This window comes from Callionymus lyra, chromosome 1, assembly GCF_982586985.1.
Source record: "Callionymus lyra chromosome 1, fCalLyr1.hap1.1, whole genome shotgun sequence".
NCBI lineage: Eukaryota > Metazoa > Chordata > Actinopteri > Syngnathiformes > Callionymidae > Callionymus > Callionymus lyra.
Window position 1 is genome coordinate 33,100,928 of NC_141818.1, and position 14,386 is coordinate 33,115,313.

The window sequence follows — 14,386 nt, forward strand, 5'->3', positions numbered from 1 at the left end:
AACGTGTTTCTTTCTCCAGATTTTAGGCTGCAAAATCTACTCATTTCAATGATTTAAATCATTAGGCGCTTAATAAACCTTTATTACTGCAACAATTCACTTAAAGAATACTTTTGTGGGATAAACATACCGTCAATTATAATTTAAACTTATTTTCACTTGGGTTATTTTTAATTATTCGCAGTATTTCTCGAGAATCCACCTCTTTATCATCTAAAAAAAAAAGTAATTTACTGGTACTATCTAAAATGGTTTGAGCTCTGTCACGTCACGTGATCTAGATAAGCTAACTGTCATGAAAGCTTTCGATTTCCGGTGTTCTTTCAAATAACGCTCTCGTATTAGAACCGCTAGGGGTCGCCATTATGACTTCAAAGAACTTAGTGCTCGAACACTGATGAAGTTTGTCAGCTAATTCCACAGAAACTGCTTCAGAAAACCAAACGTTTCGAGCTACTACCACAACATAAAGGTATGTTAAACTTCCATTGACTTGTGCCTCAAACGCCTTATTAACCAACCAACCATATGTTTGTTTTTTAATTCGCTAAATTTATTACGTAAATTAAAAACCCGTTACAAGTTAACTTAAGTCCGTTTCAACACTGCCATGGAAAGTACGACAAACGTAGAATTACTTAAAAGGCAAAAACAGCCGCTTTTTATTGTCACGTTGCTAACAATATAGCTTGTAGATTAAAAAAAAAAAAATGTTGCGCCTGCGCATCATTTGTTAATCTGGTGCTAATTTGCTAACATTTGAGACGCTAATTGAGACCATGTGTTGAATTGAAATGTTCAACGTGTTATTGCACATATAATTCGGTGATTTTTGTTGTGTTGATTCACTTAAACATGTACTTTATTTATTTAATGATCACATGTGTCAAACTTAATCGAGAAATAATACTTTTTTTTCCTTTTTTTAAAAAAATAAAAGCACACCCGGATAATAATAAAATGATACATGCTAGTATTGTATTGCTCTTGTACATAGTTTATTGGTGTGTTAGATTTTCTACTTAGAAACAGTGATGAAGAATAGATCTTGAGATTTCGTATAGTATTGGATGCTACACATCCCAATTCATGCATAAATAAACGTGCTGAGTGTATATTTAACTTCCTCTCCTACCATCTGTCCCTTCCAGTGCCTTGGTAGACATGCAGATGTTCCGACTGGACGGTCGTGAAATTAAGCTTCTGGATCAGCTACAGAGACAACAGAGGGACCTTAAATTCTGTGATACCTTGCTCCAAACTGATGGTAGAAACATCTCAGACAGATTTCATAATGTGTGAAAATGCTTTCTTTTTACATTTTTATTTTACTGGTGTTCAAGGAATCTCGGTCCCGGCCCACAGTTGTGTTCTGGCGGCGCTCAGCCCATACCTGTCAGAGCGACTGTCGGCCACTGCGCCGCCTCCCTTTGGCCACAAGCGACAGCTTCAAATCCAGTCCATCAGAGCCTCTACCTTGCTGAAGCTTGTGGGTCTGCTGTATTCTGGTAAAATCGAGGTAATAGGAAGCACTGAGAAAAGCGACGTTTTGGCAGCTGCAAGTCAGTTTGGATTAACTATTCTAAAAGAAGATTACTCTAACCCGAGAGGGGAAAAGTGGGAGAACTATGTACATTGTGAAAAGTATTGTGTTAATACTCCATCGCCAAGCCATTGGGATGAGGGCAAGAGAAATCGTGATGCAGAAGTACAAGTGGGAAATACGTGCCATCAATGTGGAACACATTCCTTATTGAAAAAGCGCAGTTTTGGGACCCAGACAACTGCTGTGGATGAAGATGCACCTTTTATTCATCAAACACTAAACTCCATCTGCTCTACTGCCCAAAGTGTCTCAGACCAACATTTAGTCAAACGCAACAGCAGGAATGAGTCCACGTCGACTTCAGAACCATTAGCCCCGACTCTCTCACTTAATGCCTCGTACAACTCCTCAAGCCCTCACAGACGCCAACGTCAATCTGCGGAATGCGTTCAAGGCGAGGAAGCTCGGAAACAGAATTTGTCATCAAAGACAACTGTCAATCCACTTCAGACATCGTCTGAAGTTGAAACAGGGAGCTCAGTGATCAAGCTCCTTCCAAATATTAAAGTCGGAAGAAAGAACCTGACAAGGATGAAGCAAATGGATACCCGGAGATTTTCTTTCAAGGTGAATTAAAAATAACGATTGCATAAATTACACTGTTGGTGTTATGTCTATCTTTTTTTTTTCTTTCTTTTTTTCTTTTGCAGGTGAAGCTAAGGAGGAAGACACGTGGGGGTGTGTGGGAAGTGGTGAGCTTACACAACTTGGATGGAATATCTGCTCTTAACTCTGAGCCACAGGTTAGCTTAAAGCCATGTTTTCCTGAATCGAAAAGTGGATACTGATTGTGTTTTATTATGTTTGTAAATACTTGCAAGCTTATTTAAAAAACAATTTTTAATCGACCAAAAGCTGAAAAACATTGTTGCCGAGTTATTCAATCAGGTTCACTGAAAATTGTATACATTTCTACTGATATATGATGAAAGTTTCCTCCTTATAAATACAATACCCAAATAATATTCAAAGGGAAAGGATTAAACAAAACTAACAAGTAGAGACTTAATCTGATTTGAGTCTGGAGTGAAAATGCCTTTAAAAATGTACATTCTTTTTGCATTAGGGTTTTTCCCCTTAATGTTGCGTAACAATGTTGTCGAAATGATGATTCATGATGTGTTAACTCATTCCAGACTGCAACATGTTGTTGCAGTCTGGAATGAGTCAAAGAATGACCGCTTCCGGTGAGCCTTTGATCGGCTGCTTGAACGTGAGCTCCTGCAATAATTGCCCAAAACAGTGGCTATAACGACTACTTGTCCGGATATTATGCTCATATCACTTAAGATATGTCTCAAGCATCTCGGATCTATGATCGTGATGCTCTTTTCAACATCAGAGAGTCGATGGAGGATTATAACCGCGACCGTTATCAACGTCCGGTGAATATGTTTCCGGCTCCGCTTCTCATCGACTCGGACTCTGTGGAATATCGTTTGATCTCTCGGGTACCGGGCGATTTCCACAAGCGATCGAGTCGGTCTGGAGTTCAGGTCAGGATGAGACGTGCAGTCGCGATCACTCGGAACAACTCTGACGTCATCGGACGTCATCGATGTTTGATCGACATTCCTCTCGCTGCAGAGTATGACGACACATCAGCGCTGCCGTCTGTCCAGACCTCAACGAAAGGTGATAAGATTTTTTCATTTCCTCTCTTTAATTCGGCTTTTAATACCGAGTTGAACTTCAGTGACAGCTGGTACCCACGTGACCGCTGTTCGCTTCAAAAGATCCCGCTCTGCGCGCCTGTCAGCGACGCGGCGTCGTCAGTGACGTCATCGGTGCTGAATGTGGGACTTCTTAATGTTCGCTCCATTACTAATAAATCCTTTATTCTTAATGATCTTTTCACAAGAGTTAATTTGGATTTATTATGTCTTTCTGAGACTTGGCAGAGAGAGGAAGAGTTTATTCATCTGAACGAACTCTGTCCAGTAGGGAGCGCTGTCCTGGGGAAGCCTCGCCTCTCTGGTCGTGGAGGAGGTCTTGCTACTGTTTTTAGGGAGAGTTGTTCTTGCAAAGTGATTCAGACACAGGAATTCACTTCTTTTGAATCTCAGATGATCTTGGTTGGTTCTAACAAGACCTTTCTATTGTGTGTCAATCTACCGCCCGCCTGGTCCTGCGGCGGTGTTCTTGAAAGACTTTAGTGACTTCTTATCTTCCATTATTCAAATGGAATCTGTCCTTATTCTTGGAGACTTTAATCTTCATGTTGATGACGTCACATCTTGTTCTGCTAAAGAACTTTTAACTTTAACAGAAGCCTTTAATTTTGAGCAACATGTTTCTGAACCCACTCATCAAAAAGGCCACATTTTAGACTTAGTTTTTACTCTTGGCCTGGACATTTCTAATGTATCTGTACATGATGTCCATCTGAGTGATCATTATCTTGTCTTGTTTAACCTGGACTTCATCCCTGAACCTAAGCCTTTGAAAGTTAGGTCTCAGAGGCGTGTCATCTCAGCCGATACTGCAGACAGTTTTTCTGCTATGTTTGACCGTCTTTCCTTTGATGACTGCCCAGACGTGGACAGTTTGATTCACTGTTTCACTGATCATTGTGTTGAAATACTGGATCAAGTGGCACCTGTTAAATCGAACTTGAAAATTCAGAAAAAACGGTGCCCTTGGACAAATGAAGATCTCCTGAGTCTGAAGAGACTTTGTCGAAAGACTGAGCGTCTCTGGAAGTCCACTAAACTTGAGGTGCATAGACTTCACCTCAGGGATCTGATGACTTCTTACAATGAGATGGTAGAAACTGCTAGATCTGATTACATCAGAAAACTGGTAGCAGCAAATAGGAAAAACCCCAAATTTTTGTTTGACACGATTAATTCTCTCGTGTCTCCTGCTCCTCAAATCACGCCTGTCTTCTGTGAAGCTGACAGCAATGCATTGTTGAGATTTTTCATTGACAAAATTAAATTGATCAAAGAGAAAATCTCTCCCCCTTTGTTTGGAACCCCTACTGTCTCTGAGCCCCTCTCCTCCTCTTGGTCCTCCTTCACTGCTGTATCTGTGGGTGATATTTCGGCACTAGTGAACAAGATGACACCCTCCTCTTGCTCAGATGACGTCCTTCCTTGTAGGCTGTTTATCAAAGTATTTGATGTAATTGGCCCCTGGGTTACCAATATGGTGAACCTCTCCCTTTCCACAGGGGTTTTTCCCAATGCATTTAAACATGCCATTGTGGAGCCTCTGCTCAAAAAACCAGGCTTAGACCCAACTGACCTCAGTAATTTCAGGCCTATTTCTAAGCTCCCTTTCTTGTCCAAGATCTTGGAGAAGGTGGTGTCTGAGCAGCTGTCTTTGTTCCTGGATCAGAGCGACATCCATGAGAAGTTTCAGTCTGGCTTCCGTAAACATCACTCTACGGAGACAGCTTTATTGAAAGTGTCCAGTGACATCATGATGTCGGCTGACTCTGGTAAATTCACTGTTCTGGTTCTCTTGGATCTGTCCTCAGCCTTTGACACAGTTGATCACCAGATCCTGCTGAGAAGACTGAGGGATGAAGTGGGACTGTCTGGGTCTGTGTTAGAATGGTTCTCATCTTACCTTTCTGGGCGCAGTTTTAGTGTATCTGCCAATCAAATGAGGTCTGAATCGGCAGATCTGTTGTGTGGAGTCCCTCAAGGTTCTGTTCTGGGTCCTTTATTGTTTTTGCTGTACTTGATTTCCCTCGGTAAAATCATTCAGAGATTTCCAGATGTTTCTTATCACATTTTTGCTGATGACATCCAGCTCTACTGCTCTTTTGATCCAACTGAGCCCCAGAGGCTGAACAGCTTAGTCAATTGTTTGCTAGAAATCAAACAATGGCTGAGTGAAAACACTCTACATCTAAATGTGGACAAAACTGAAACACTGGTGATTGCTCCTGATGATGAAGATTCCAGGGTTGAGTCAGTACTTGGGTGGCTTAGGTCAGTCTGTCAAACTGAGCTTGAGAAACCTAGGTGTTGTATTTGATAAAGACATGTCTCTTGTTCGACATTGCAGAAAACTGACCAGAAACTGTTTCCTTCAACTGAGAAAAATCTCTAAACTTAGGAAAATGTTGTCGGAACATGATCTGGAGCTTGTAATCCATGCGTTTCTCGTCTGGACTATTGTAACAGTTTGTTTTCATGTCTTAACAAGAAGGAGCTGTCTCGTCTGCAGTTGATTCAGAACTCTGCAGCGAGAATTCTGACCCGCTCAAGCAGAAGAACTCACATTTCTCCGGTCCTTAAAACTCTTCACTGGCTTCCAGTTTCTTTCAGGATCAACTTTAAAATTCTGGTTCTTACTTTCAGATCTATTCATGGTCAGGCTCCTCCTTACATCACTGATCTGATCCAGCCTTACACCCCAGCTCGGGCTCTGAGGTCTGTGGATCAGAATCTACTTACAGACTAATGTATGTTAGTTGCACCATCTGGCTGAACATGGTTAAATCAAACCCGACAACGTAATCGATGACCTCTAAGTTGAAGTCTGAATGTACTATGGGGACAACAGAGTGGCAAAATGGTTGTGGGCAGAAGAACGAGACTATTCATTGAATGTGTTGTTATTTTTCAAGGACAGTTCCAAGCCTAGAAGTCCACCGATTGAACCGCCAGGCGTCTGGTTTTCACCTACATCCAACAAAAATGACCCGTCGGCAGCAGCAGAGGATCAGCTTCAAGACTCTGCTGAAACAGAGGAGCAGATAGAAAAGCTACTTGAAGACATCATGATGGGCCTTGACATCCTTCCTAACTTGGAGTCGGATAGTAAGAGGTCGAGTTGCCTTCAGCAGAACCATGGAGAGTACACATGCTCCGACCAAATTAGAGGACGGGATGCCACCCACTATAACAAGGATTCTCTGACTGAAAGCTGCTTAGCTGGAGAAAAAGGTAGATGGGTATCTATTAATCTTATTCAGCCGGGGGGGGAAATAGTTGTTTTTTAACTGTTTGACACAAATAATTACCATCTTTTGGTTAAACAAAGAGTTCTATTATTTTCTTTAAACAGCTTAATATATTTTTGCAATTAACGTAAAATATGAAGGAATATCTTATCCCTTGCTTTAGATAAAGGGAATTTTTTTCGTGAGTAAATGGTGAAATGATGCAAAAATAAGACATTAGCCAATACTTAATTACTGAAATACTTAATATTTTATACCCTTCTTCGTTTTAAGAGTTGCTCCATCCACGATGTGAAATGACCTACCCTATCTATAAGGAAGAGGTTTATTATGCCTGATAATGCCCTGTATTAAGAATCAGAAACTTTTATTGGCAGTGTTGTAAACACAACACAAAAATTATTGGTGGGTGAATAAAATAATATAAATGAAAATAGATTACAATAAACAAAGGACATTAACATAAAATGTCATATCAACCATGAATACAATAAAACAAGACAAAAATGACATTTAATAAAACAAAAGTTAATGTTAATGAGTTAATCGATTTCGATAGCAAACCACTTGTAAATGTACTTGTATATGTTAACAACAAGTACCTTCAACTGTTTGTTATCAATCACTTCTCACTATTAATGTTTCTCTTGCAGCTCAGAGCGAGCCTAACAAACCTCAGGACGAGAGCCTGCAGCAGCCAAGCCTGTCAAATGGACAATGCCCGAAAAGTGCTTACACAAAAGACGCATCTTATTGTGAGCATGAAGGGATAAAACCATACTCCCCGGGATTCCAGGAACTTTATTCACAAGAAGATCATTACGAACATCTTGACTGTGCAAATAAGGACTGTTTTGCTTTACTTCCACTGCCCAAGTTGCAGCATCTCCCCTGCCTCTCACCGATACATTCACTAAGTCCAGAAGCCGAACCACCACCTCAGGATTTGCCTCAACCCTGGTTTCAACACCAGCCTTCTTCAGAAGACCCCAGTTGTGTCGCTGCTCACTCAGGTTTGGGACACGGGTCAGCTGGCTGTTTAGAACTTCCAAAATCAGTTACTAGCTCAAGGAAAAGTACAAGCGCCAGCCAGACGGGAGCAACAAGTCGACCAATAAAGCTAAAAAGAGGCGGGGCCACAGACAACAAAGTAGTAAAACGAAAAAGGAAAGAAACGACTAATCAAAACACTTGGAGCCATAAAATGGGATCAAACAAAGATGAGACTGCATTAAAATATGGAGAGAAATCTAATCAGACGACAGCTGTCAATGAGCAGGACGTTAGAGAATATGAGACTGACCGATCAAAGGTTAGAACTTGTCCACTGCTGGAGGGAAAACAATCCACACAGACTCCGGGGAAAGTATTAAGAATGAAGGGCAAAGTCCAGCTAAAGCAGCGCCGTCATACTGCTCCGACCTCTGCAGCCGACTCCACACCAGCAGTCAGCGAGAGAAGTTGTAAAGATGCGAGCAGAAGAGTCGAGATAAACGACTGTAACATCATTGCGCTTGGAGAAAGGGAGGCGACCAAACAGATTGTGACTCGTAATAAATACCAAAAGTTTATAAAAGGTGAGAAAAAGACGGAAGGGAAATGCAAAAACTCTGACTATATGGATGAAAGCCAAAAACACAGTCATGAACTTGACGGAGGAGTGACGGAGGAATTTACTCGTATTCCACAAGATGAAAATCAAAATGATATAATTCATGTAATTGATGTTTATGGACCGCAACGACGCAATCCTACAAGTCCATCAGCCTGTTGTCGTGACAACTCGGAAGAGCTTCCAGGTCAAGGTACAAAGATTGTTTTCTTGTTGGGTCCAACATTTCCATCTAAAATCGATTGCTTTAATTCAAGTTTATCGGGACTTGTCAAAACTAAAACGTTGCAGGAATTTGTAAATCGTCAAAACTCACTATTCTCCTTCTCAATTCTAATCATCTTATTCAATGTTTTTGTCCAGAAATAACAGCAGGTAAGTTCCAAGGAAACTGTTTCCAGATTTAATTATACTTTTCCAGTTTTCTTTTTTTATGAGATGAAAAATTGATGTTTAACAGTAGCTTTTAAATCTTAATTGTTTTAATGAATAGGTTATTTGCAGTCAGTAAATTGATATCATATCCCTTTGTTTTATTTAATTCAAAGATCTTCACATTTTTATTCAGAATCTTGAATGATAGTGTATTTAAAAATGAAATATAATACAACCCAAAACACATTGATATGGATGCACTTCTTTTTATATTGTAACTGGTTTTCCTTTTAATATTAATGCTTCTTTTTTTTTCAGCCTCTCACTACTGTCGTAGTATTTTATGTCAAAATTCAAATGTTAAGCACTAAAAGTTGTTAAATTGATGAACTACTATTTCTGACAGATATTGTTTTAATCGTACTCTTTAATGAACGATTCATAAAGGATTTTTTTTGTTTGCTCAATTGCTTTTTTAATAATGAATAATGAATATTCTGATATTATCAGTTCAATTTATTTAACACTTTGTAAAAGCAAATTTGCGTAGCAGTTCTTAAACCCTTAAAAAGTCCCTTCTGTCTTTGCATCTACCAAATTCAATTTTACTATATTTTTAGCTCAAAATAGGTTTGCCACTCTCACTGATTTATTTATTTTTAATCATCACAGATTTACTGTCTCAAACACTTCCATTGTCCAAACATCAAGATGCATCCAAGGTGGAGCTGCTGGAGTCTTCAACCATGGGGTCCACTTCTGCATCAGACACCCGTCTGTTTTCTGTAAACCCAGGAGGTCCTTTTGAAGGAGAGAATATGAATTGTATGAGTTCAGATCTACACCCTCAGGAGGAAAATGAGGAGAGTGATGTGGATGTTGTGTGTCAATCACCCGACCAAGAACCTTCTGTCCCTGGGTGTGTGAAAATTAATCTGCCGAATATTTCTCACACGGATGAAGAGGATGAAGAGGTCAACGTCACAGGAGATGATTCACAATAATTCATTACATTGCCAGTTAAGAACATGTTGTTTAAGTTCAGTAGTTTACCTGCAGGTAAATAAGAAGGATTCGATATTTATAATCAGGTAAAATAATGGTTGTGTTTCAGAGTTAATAAAATTCAGTTATAATGTTAAGTCAACAATGTGTCTTTCAGAATATAAATCATTTTTAAAATCAAGCTTTAATTTTTATTTTGCATCTCTGCTTGAACATTGATAAGTTCACTTTGTGTGGTCCTCAAACTTTAATAAAGGCAGACTTGTACATGTAACTGAGACACGTTTAGTTTAAAAGGATATTAAACATTTTCCAATATTCTTTTCATTGTATTGTTTTATCCTTTGAGTATTATACAGGTGACAAGGAAATGACAATGCATTATAATTCCTTCGTATTTATGGGGTCGGAGGTGGGCCGCAATGGTTTTTGAGACTTAAAAGTGGCCCTTGAGTTGGAAAAGGTTAGGTTTTCAGTGGGGGGTTAGGTTGTAATTCATATAACGTACACTAGGGGGAGCGCTAGCCAATTGTGCTTTGGATACAACTTTATTGACACCAACAGCGTAACAGGAAGCGACAGTCACACGTGCACGGCTGTGTATTTGAAGGTTACGGCAGCCGTGTGGTCTCTACTAGTTAAGCTTTATAACCCAAATACTTTCGTTTTATAAAGGTCCTAGGCGGGTTTAAAGACTTTCGAACATGGATCCCATGAAGGCGCAGCAGCTGGCGGCAGAACTGGAGGTGGAAATGATGGCTGACGTGTATAACCGGTAAAAAAGCTAACCACGCTATAACCTGTCATGTTCTAATAGTGTTGTTTGGACCTCTTTGTTTTAAGAGTATAAATGGTATCGCTTCGATGTCATGTGGCTGCAGCAGCTTTAGCCTTCCAGTTCTATCTGGATCACTCTTGTCAAGTGTCCTTGATCGATTCAATGAACCTTCCCAGTCCTCCTTCCATTCATTATATTTTCTACGTGTTTATTCGTGTCTTCTTTTGCCGTAGTCCATGAAATAATTTCCGACAGCTCTTTTTTGACATGGGAATGTTTTTAATGGCTGTTTTATGTGTTTTTTAACCACATTTCTAAACCCGATCCCTAATGGCAGCACTTAATTCGTTAATATAAATCTTCCCAATTTTAGTAGTTGCTTTTATTGCCCATGTACTTTAAAAGATAAACCAGTGATTCAAAAGAACATGTGCCTTATTTCTATAAACTATTTTGAAGCATTGAGTCACAAAAACACATTTTGTTTGTTACTTTAAAGCTGCTTGGAGTTGCATTGATCCAACGTCCTTTAGATGGCGCCCTGTGTTTACAAATGTTGGTTTGGTTTCATTTGTGTTCTTTGTTTATGATCATAAATTCTCAGGTTGTTGCCTAAATGATGCTCCAGGAAACAAGGGTTTGAATCGTGCTGATAACAATTAATTACTGATTAATTATATTGTATTGTATTAAATCAATCTCAATTTTAATGAACAAACTACTTAAAGGGCACCTAATGTGAAAACCCAACTCTCCTGACTTTTTCACACATGTAAATGTTGAAGTCGTCCTCTTCAAAATGCAGTCGGTCATTCATCATGACGTTGCTCCGTTTTGAAGTTATTACTTAATAAAGTTCTCTCCCGTCTGAAATCTCGCCAAACGAGATTACGGTTTCAATTAAACATTCTGACATCACTCTGGTGAAATGTCCTCCCCTAGAAGCCCTAAATCAGTGAAGTACCTACATGTTAATCATGAAACAAAATAAATATTTATGTAAACATGGTGAGAGTTACTTCTGCCTTTAGGTGTTTTTGTAATGTGTACATTAAGCAGCAAACCTTATTTTTATTATTCGTTTTTAATGTACAAAACTGGAGTTTCAGGGGTGAGTTTGAAATTCATGTGAATCCTTGAATGCAAATTGTTTTTTGTGACCAATCAGAGCAGAGTGGACGTGGTTGCTTGGACGAGACTTCTCAGGCAAAACAGCGCATGTTAAGTGGGCTGGGCTTAAGCATTTTTTTCTAATGTAAATATCTTTATTAAATGAGAGTTTTGTGCAGAAAGAAACATACTGATGAGTATAATAGAACAATTTAAGAGACACTTTAATCAGCACATTCATTAAAGATTAAGCTACCCACACATTAACAAGGCCACAATAGGAGTGTGTATCTTTAACAAGCATAAGAATTATTGTTTATAGTAAAAATAAAAAAAAAATTCACAGGAATATCAAAAATTAAAACTTTCTAATTTTGGAAATTTGAAACCTAAACCAGTCATTTTTTAACACGATAATAAAACGAATTTAAACGAATAATAAAAGTACACTTGTGCCTCCAAAATTAGGAGTATTCATCTGTTTTTGATGGTTTATTAAAATGCATTGCACAAGTTTGGCCTAAAGTAAAAGACTAGATTTTTAAAATGGTTTTCTAATTCTCATTACCCTTTTTTAAAAAGTTGAAACAGATGATGGGATCAGCCTTTGCAGGTGGGAGGACAGAAACTAAAAAGAAGATGTTGTCTTTCCATGCAATTGTGAAAGCAGAAGTTGGAAACCAAAGGCAGTCAGACAATGTGGCCATATAGTCTCGATCACTAAATGATGTTCAAGGTAACATCTTGCATCTTTACCCTCATTTTTGCCTGCTTCCTCTTTTAGATGTCAACAAGCATGCAGGTATAGTCATGTTTGGATAATGTTAAGATTGTCAAATTCATCTTCCAAAAGTTTCCTCGATGCCATTGTGTCAAATCCATTCAACTCCAAGTATTTCATGATACTAGAGACATTCAGGATATAGTTTGTTGGGGTGTTTATTGGCAAGAATCTGGCTATAAGATGACAGCACAGGGGTAACGATACCATATATTGCGATACTGTAGGAACAAAAATTATATCTATAGTATTACTTTAGTAATTTTCTCAGGTGTCGAAGAATTGAAAGACTTTTGACAAAGTTTTTGAAATCAAAATGTCCCAAATTCAGCTTTAAAAGCAGCTGGAGTCGACTGCATCCTCTCGACTTTAGTCAAGCGGCCGGACGTGTAGTTTTAGTAAAAAATAAAAAAGAACAATTGACGTTAATATTTGCATGTTAATTTTAAATTAAAAAAATATATATACTATAGTAAAAATGTGGTGTGTCTGTTACTAGACACAATTGTTAGATAGTTAGATAGATGGATAGATTTGTCTGTTACAGGGAAATCATTTTTAAAATGTGTCTGTTACAGGAAGTGTGATTCTGAAATTATCAATAGGGGCTTGATCTATCAAAATTCTCTCTTTTTGTTCTCCCATAAATTTGCTTTCCTTCCTCCTTGTTGTTGACCTAGAAAATATTTTTTCTTCATACTAAACTATGGGATCTTTAAATGTCACAAGATTTGCCAGGCTTTGACTTTGAGACGCGTCCTAGAGTAAATTGTGGAATTGACATGTATCGTCTCCGTTTGCTTCAGAATGACAAACGCCTGCCACAGGAAATGTGTGCCGCCATACTACAAGGAGGCCGAGCTGAGCAAGGGCGAGTCGGTGTGTCTGGACCGCTGTGTCGCCAAGTACCTGGACCTCCACGAGAGGCTTGGGCGCAAACTGACTGAGCTTTCAGTCCAGGACGAGGATATGATGAGGAAAGCGGCAGCTGGGAGCGAATAACACACCTGTGACTGTGTCGGATTGAAGTTGCAGTTTCTTACACTGGGACTGAAGTTTTTTTTTTTTTTAAATAACGGAGGCGGCTGTGGATACATGCATGAACGTAAAAAGTTTAAGGGTTGAAGCAATGAAGAAGGCACCTCCACTAACTCAACATTTGAAATCCTCTTTGACAGAGGACGACAAGGTGGAAGTACAAGAAGACAAAAACGACTCGCTGTGTATCTAAGAGTTTTAGCCTCGATGTATTATGTTTCTGTCTCGGATCCGATTGACTTTCCTCCATCCTGTCTACAGGTCAACATCTCCTGGATCTAGTTATACATCATGTGTGGGAGAAATTGTTTATGATTCATGTCTGGATTTTTAACTGTGGGGAAGAAGCACTGATCTACTTCTCAAACGTATCAACTACAAGTCTGAATAAAGTAAGAAAGTTACCTCAAGTTACTTCTTTATTATTAATATTCCATCGTTTATCGTCTTTTTTTCCTTTGATGTCATTAAAGTTGGTGCCTAGAAACGTCTTCTTGAATCCGATCAGTTTACTAGGAGTTGATGGATTCTTCTTTAGCTACTTCTATTTATACAGTACTGTCTAATGTTGTTTTGTTTTATAGTAAAATTAAAGCCATTTCAATTACAAAAAAAAATGGTGGTGTTATGAATTTGCGTTATGAATTAAGTTCACACTTAAGTTTGTAATGAATCAAGTATCTTGGATGCAAAAAGACCCTTTAACCAACGGCACACTCGGCTTCTAAACCTTGTCCTCACAAATATCCTTCATGTTGACAGTGTCTGAACATGCATCGGGATAATGAAGCATTTTTAACTTTAAATAATAGTCATTGCCATTACAGACAAAAGGATTAAATTGTACCAAAAGTCTCAATTGATAAATTTGTAAGTTTAATTTAAACTCAAGTTATTGACAAGGTTGTATTATTACGAGTTAATAAATAAGCAGTGCAGTGGTAATAAAGATCGTCTAGCAGTTTGAATAATGTATTAAGACAAATATTGGAACTTTCTCTTAAAGGTCAACTGATGTGAAACCCGAACTTTCCTGACTTGCATGTTTCAAATGTTGAAGTCTTCCTCTCCAAGATGCAGTAAGTCCCTCATCATGACCATGTTTTGAACTTATTACTTTATAAAGTTGCTGTGAAATCTCTGTAAACAAGTTACAAAAG

General features: G+C 38.6%; 2 protein-coding genes across 2 annotated transcripts; both read left to right on the forward strand.

Annotated features, from left to right (window-relative positions):
• The first annotated feature begins 410 nt into the window (after positions 1–410).
• On the forward strand, positions 411–9,745 carry LOC148089150 (uncharacterized). The gene is made up of 7 exons (XM_087803295.1): positions 411–472; positions 1,152–1,267; positions 1,344–2,173; positions 2,257–2,349; positions 6,192–6,510; positions 7,181–8,332; positions 9,187–9,745. Exons 2-7 carry the CDS (start codon positions 1,165–1,167, stop codon positions 9,516–9,518), a joined length of 2,829 nt encoding a protein of 942 aa, XP_087659421.1. The 5' UTR covers positions 411–472; positions 1,152–1,164; the 3' UTR covers positions 9,519–9,745.
• Positions 9,746–10,122: 377 nt separating this feature from the next.
• On the forward strand, positions 10,123–13,636 carry timm10 (translocase of inner mitochondrial membrane 10 homolog (yeast)). The gene is made up of 2 exons (XM_087803800.1): positions 10,123–10,294; positions 12,995–13,636. Exons 1-2 carry the CDS (start codon positions 10,224–10,226, stop codon positions 13,188–13,190), a joined length of 267 nt encoding a protein of 88 aa, XP_087659926.1. The 5' UTR covers positions 10,123–10,223; the 3' UTR covers positions 13,191–13,636.
• The last annotated feature ends 750 nt before the right edge of the window (positions 13,637–14,386 follow it).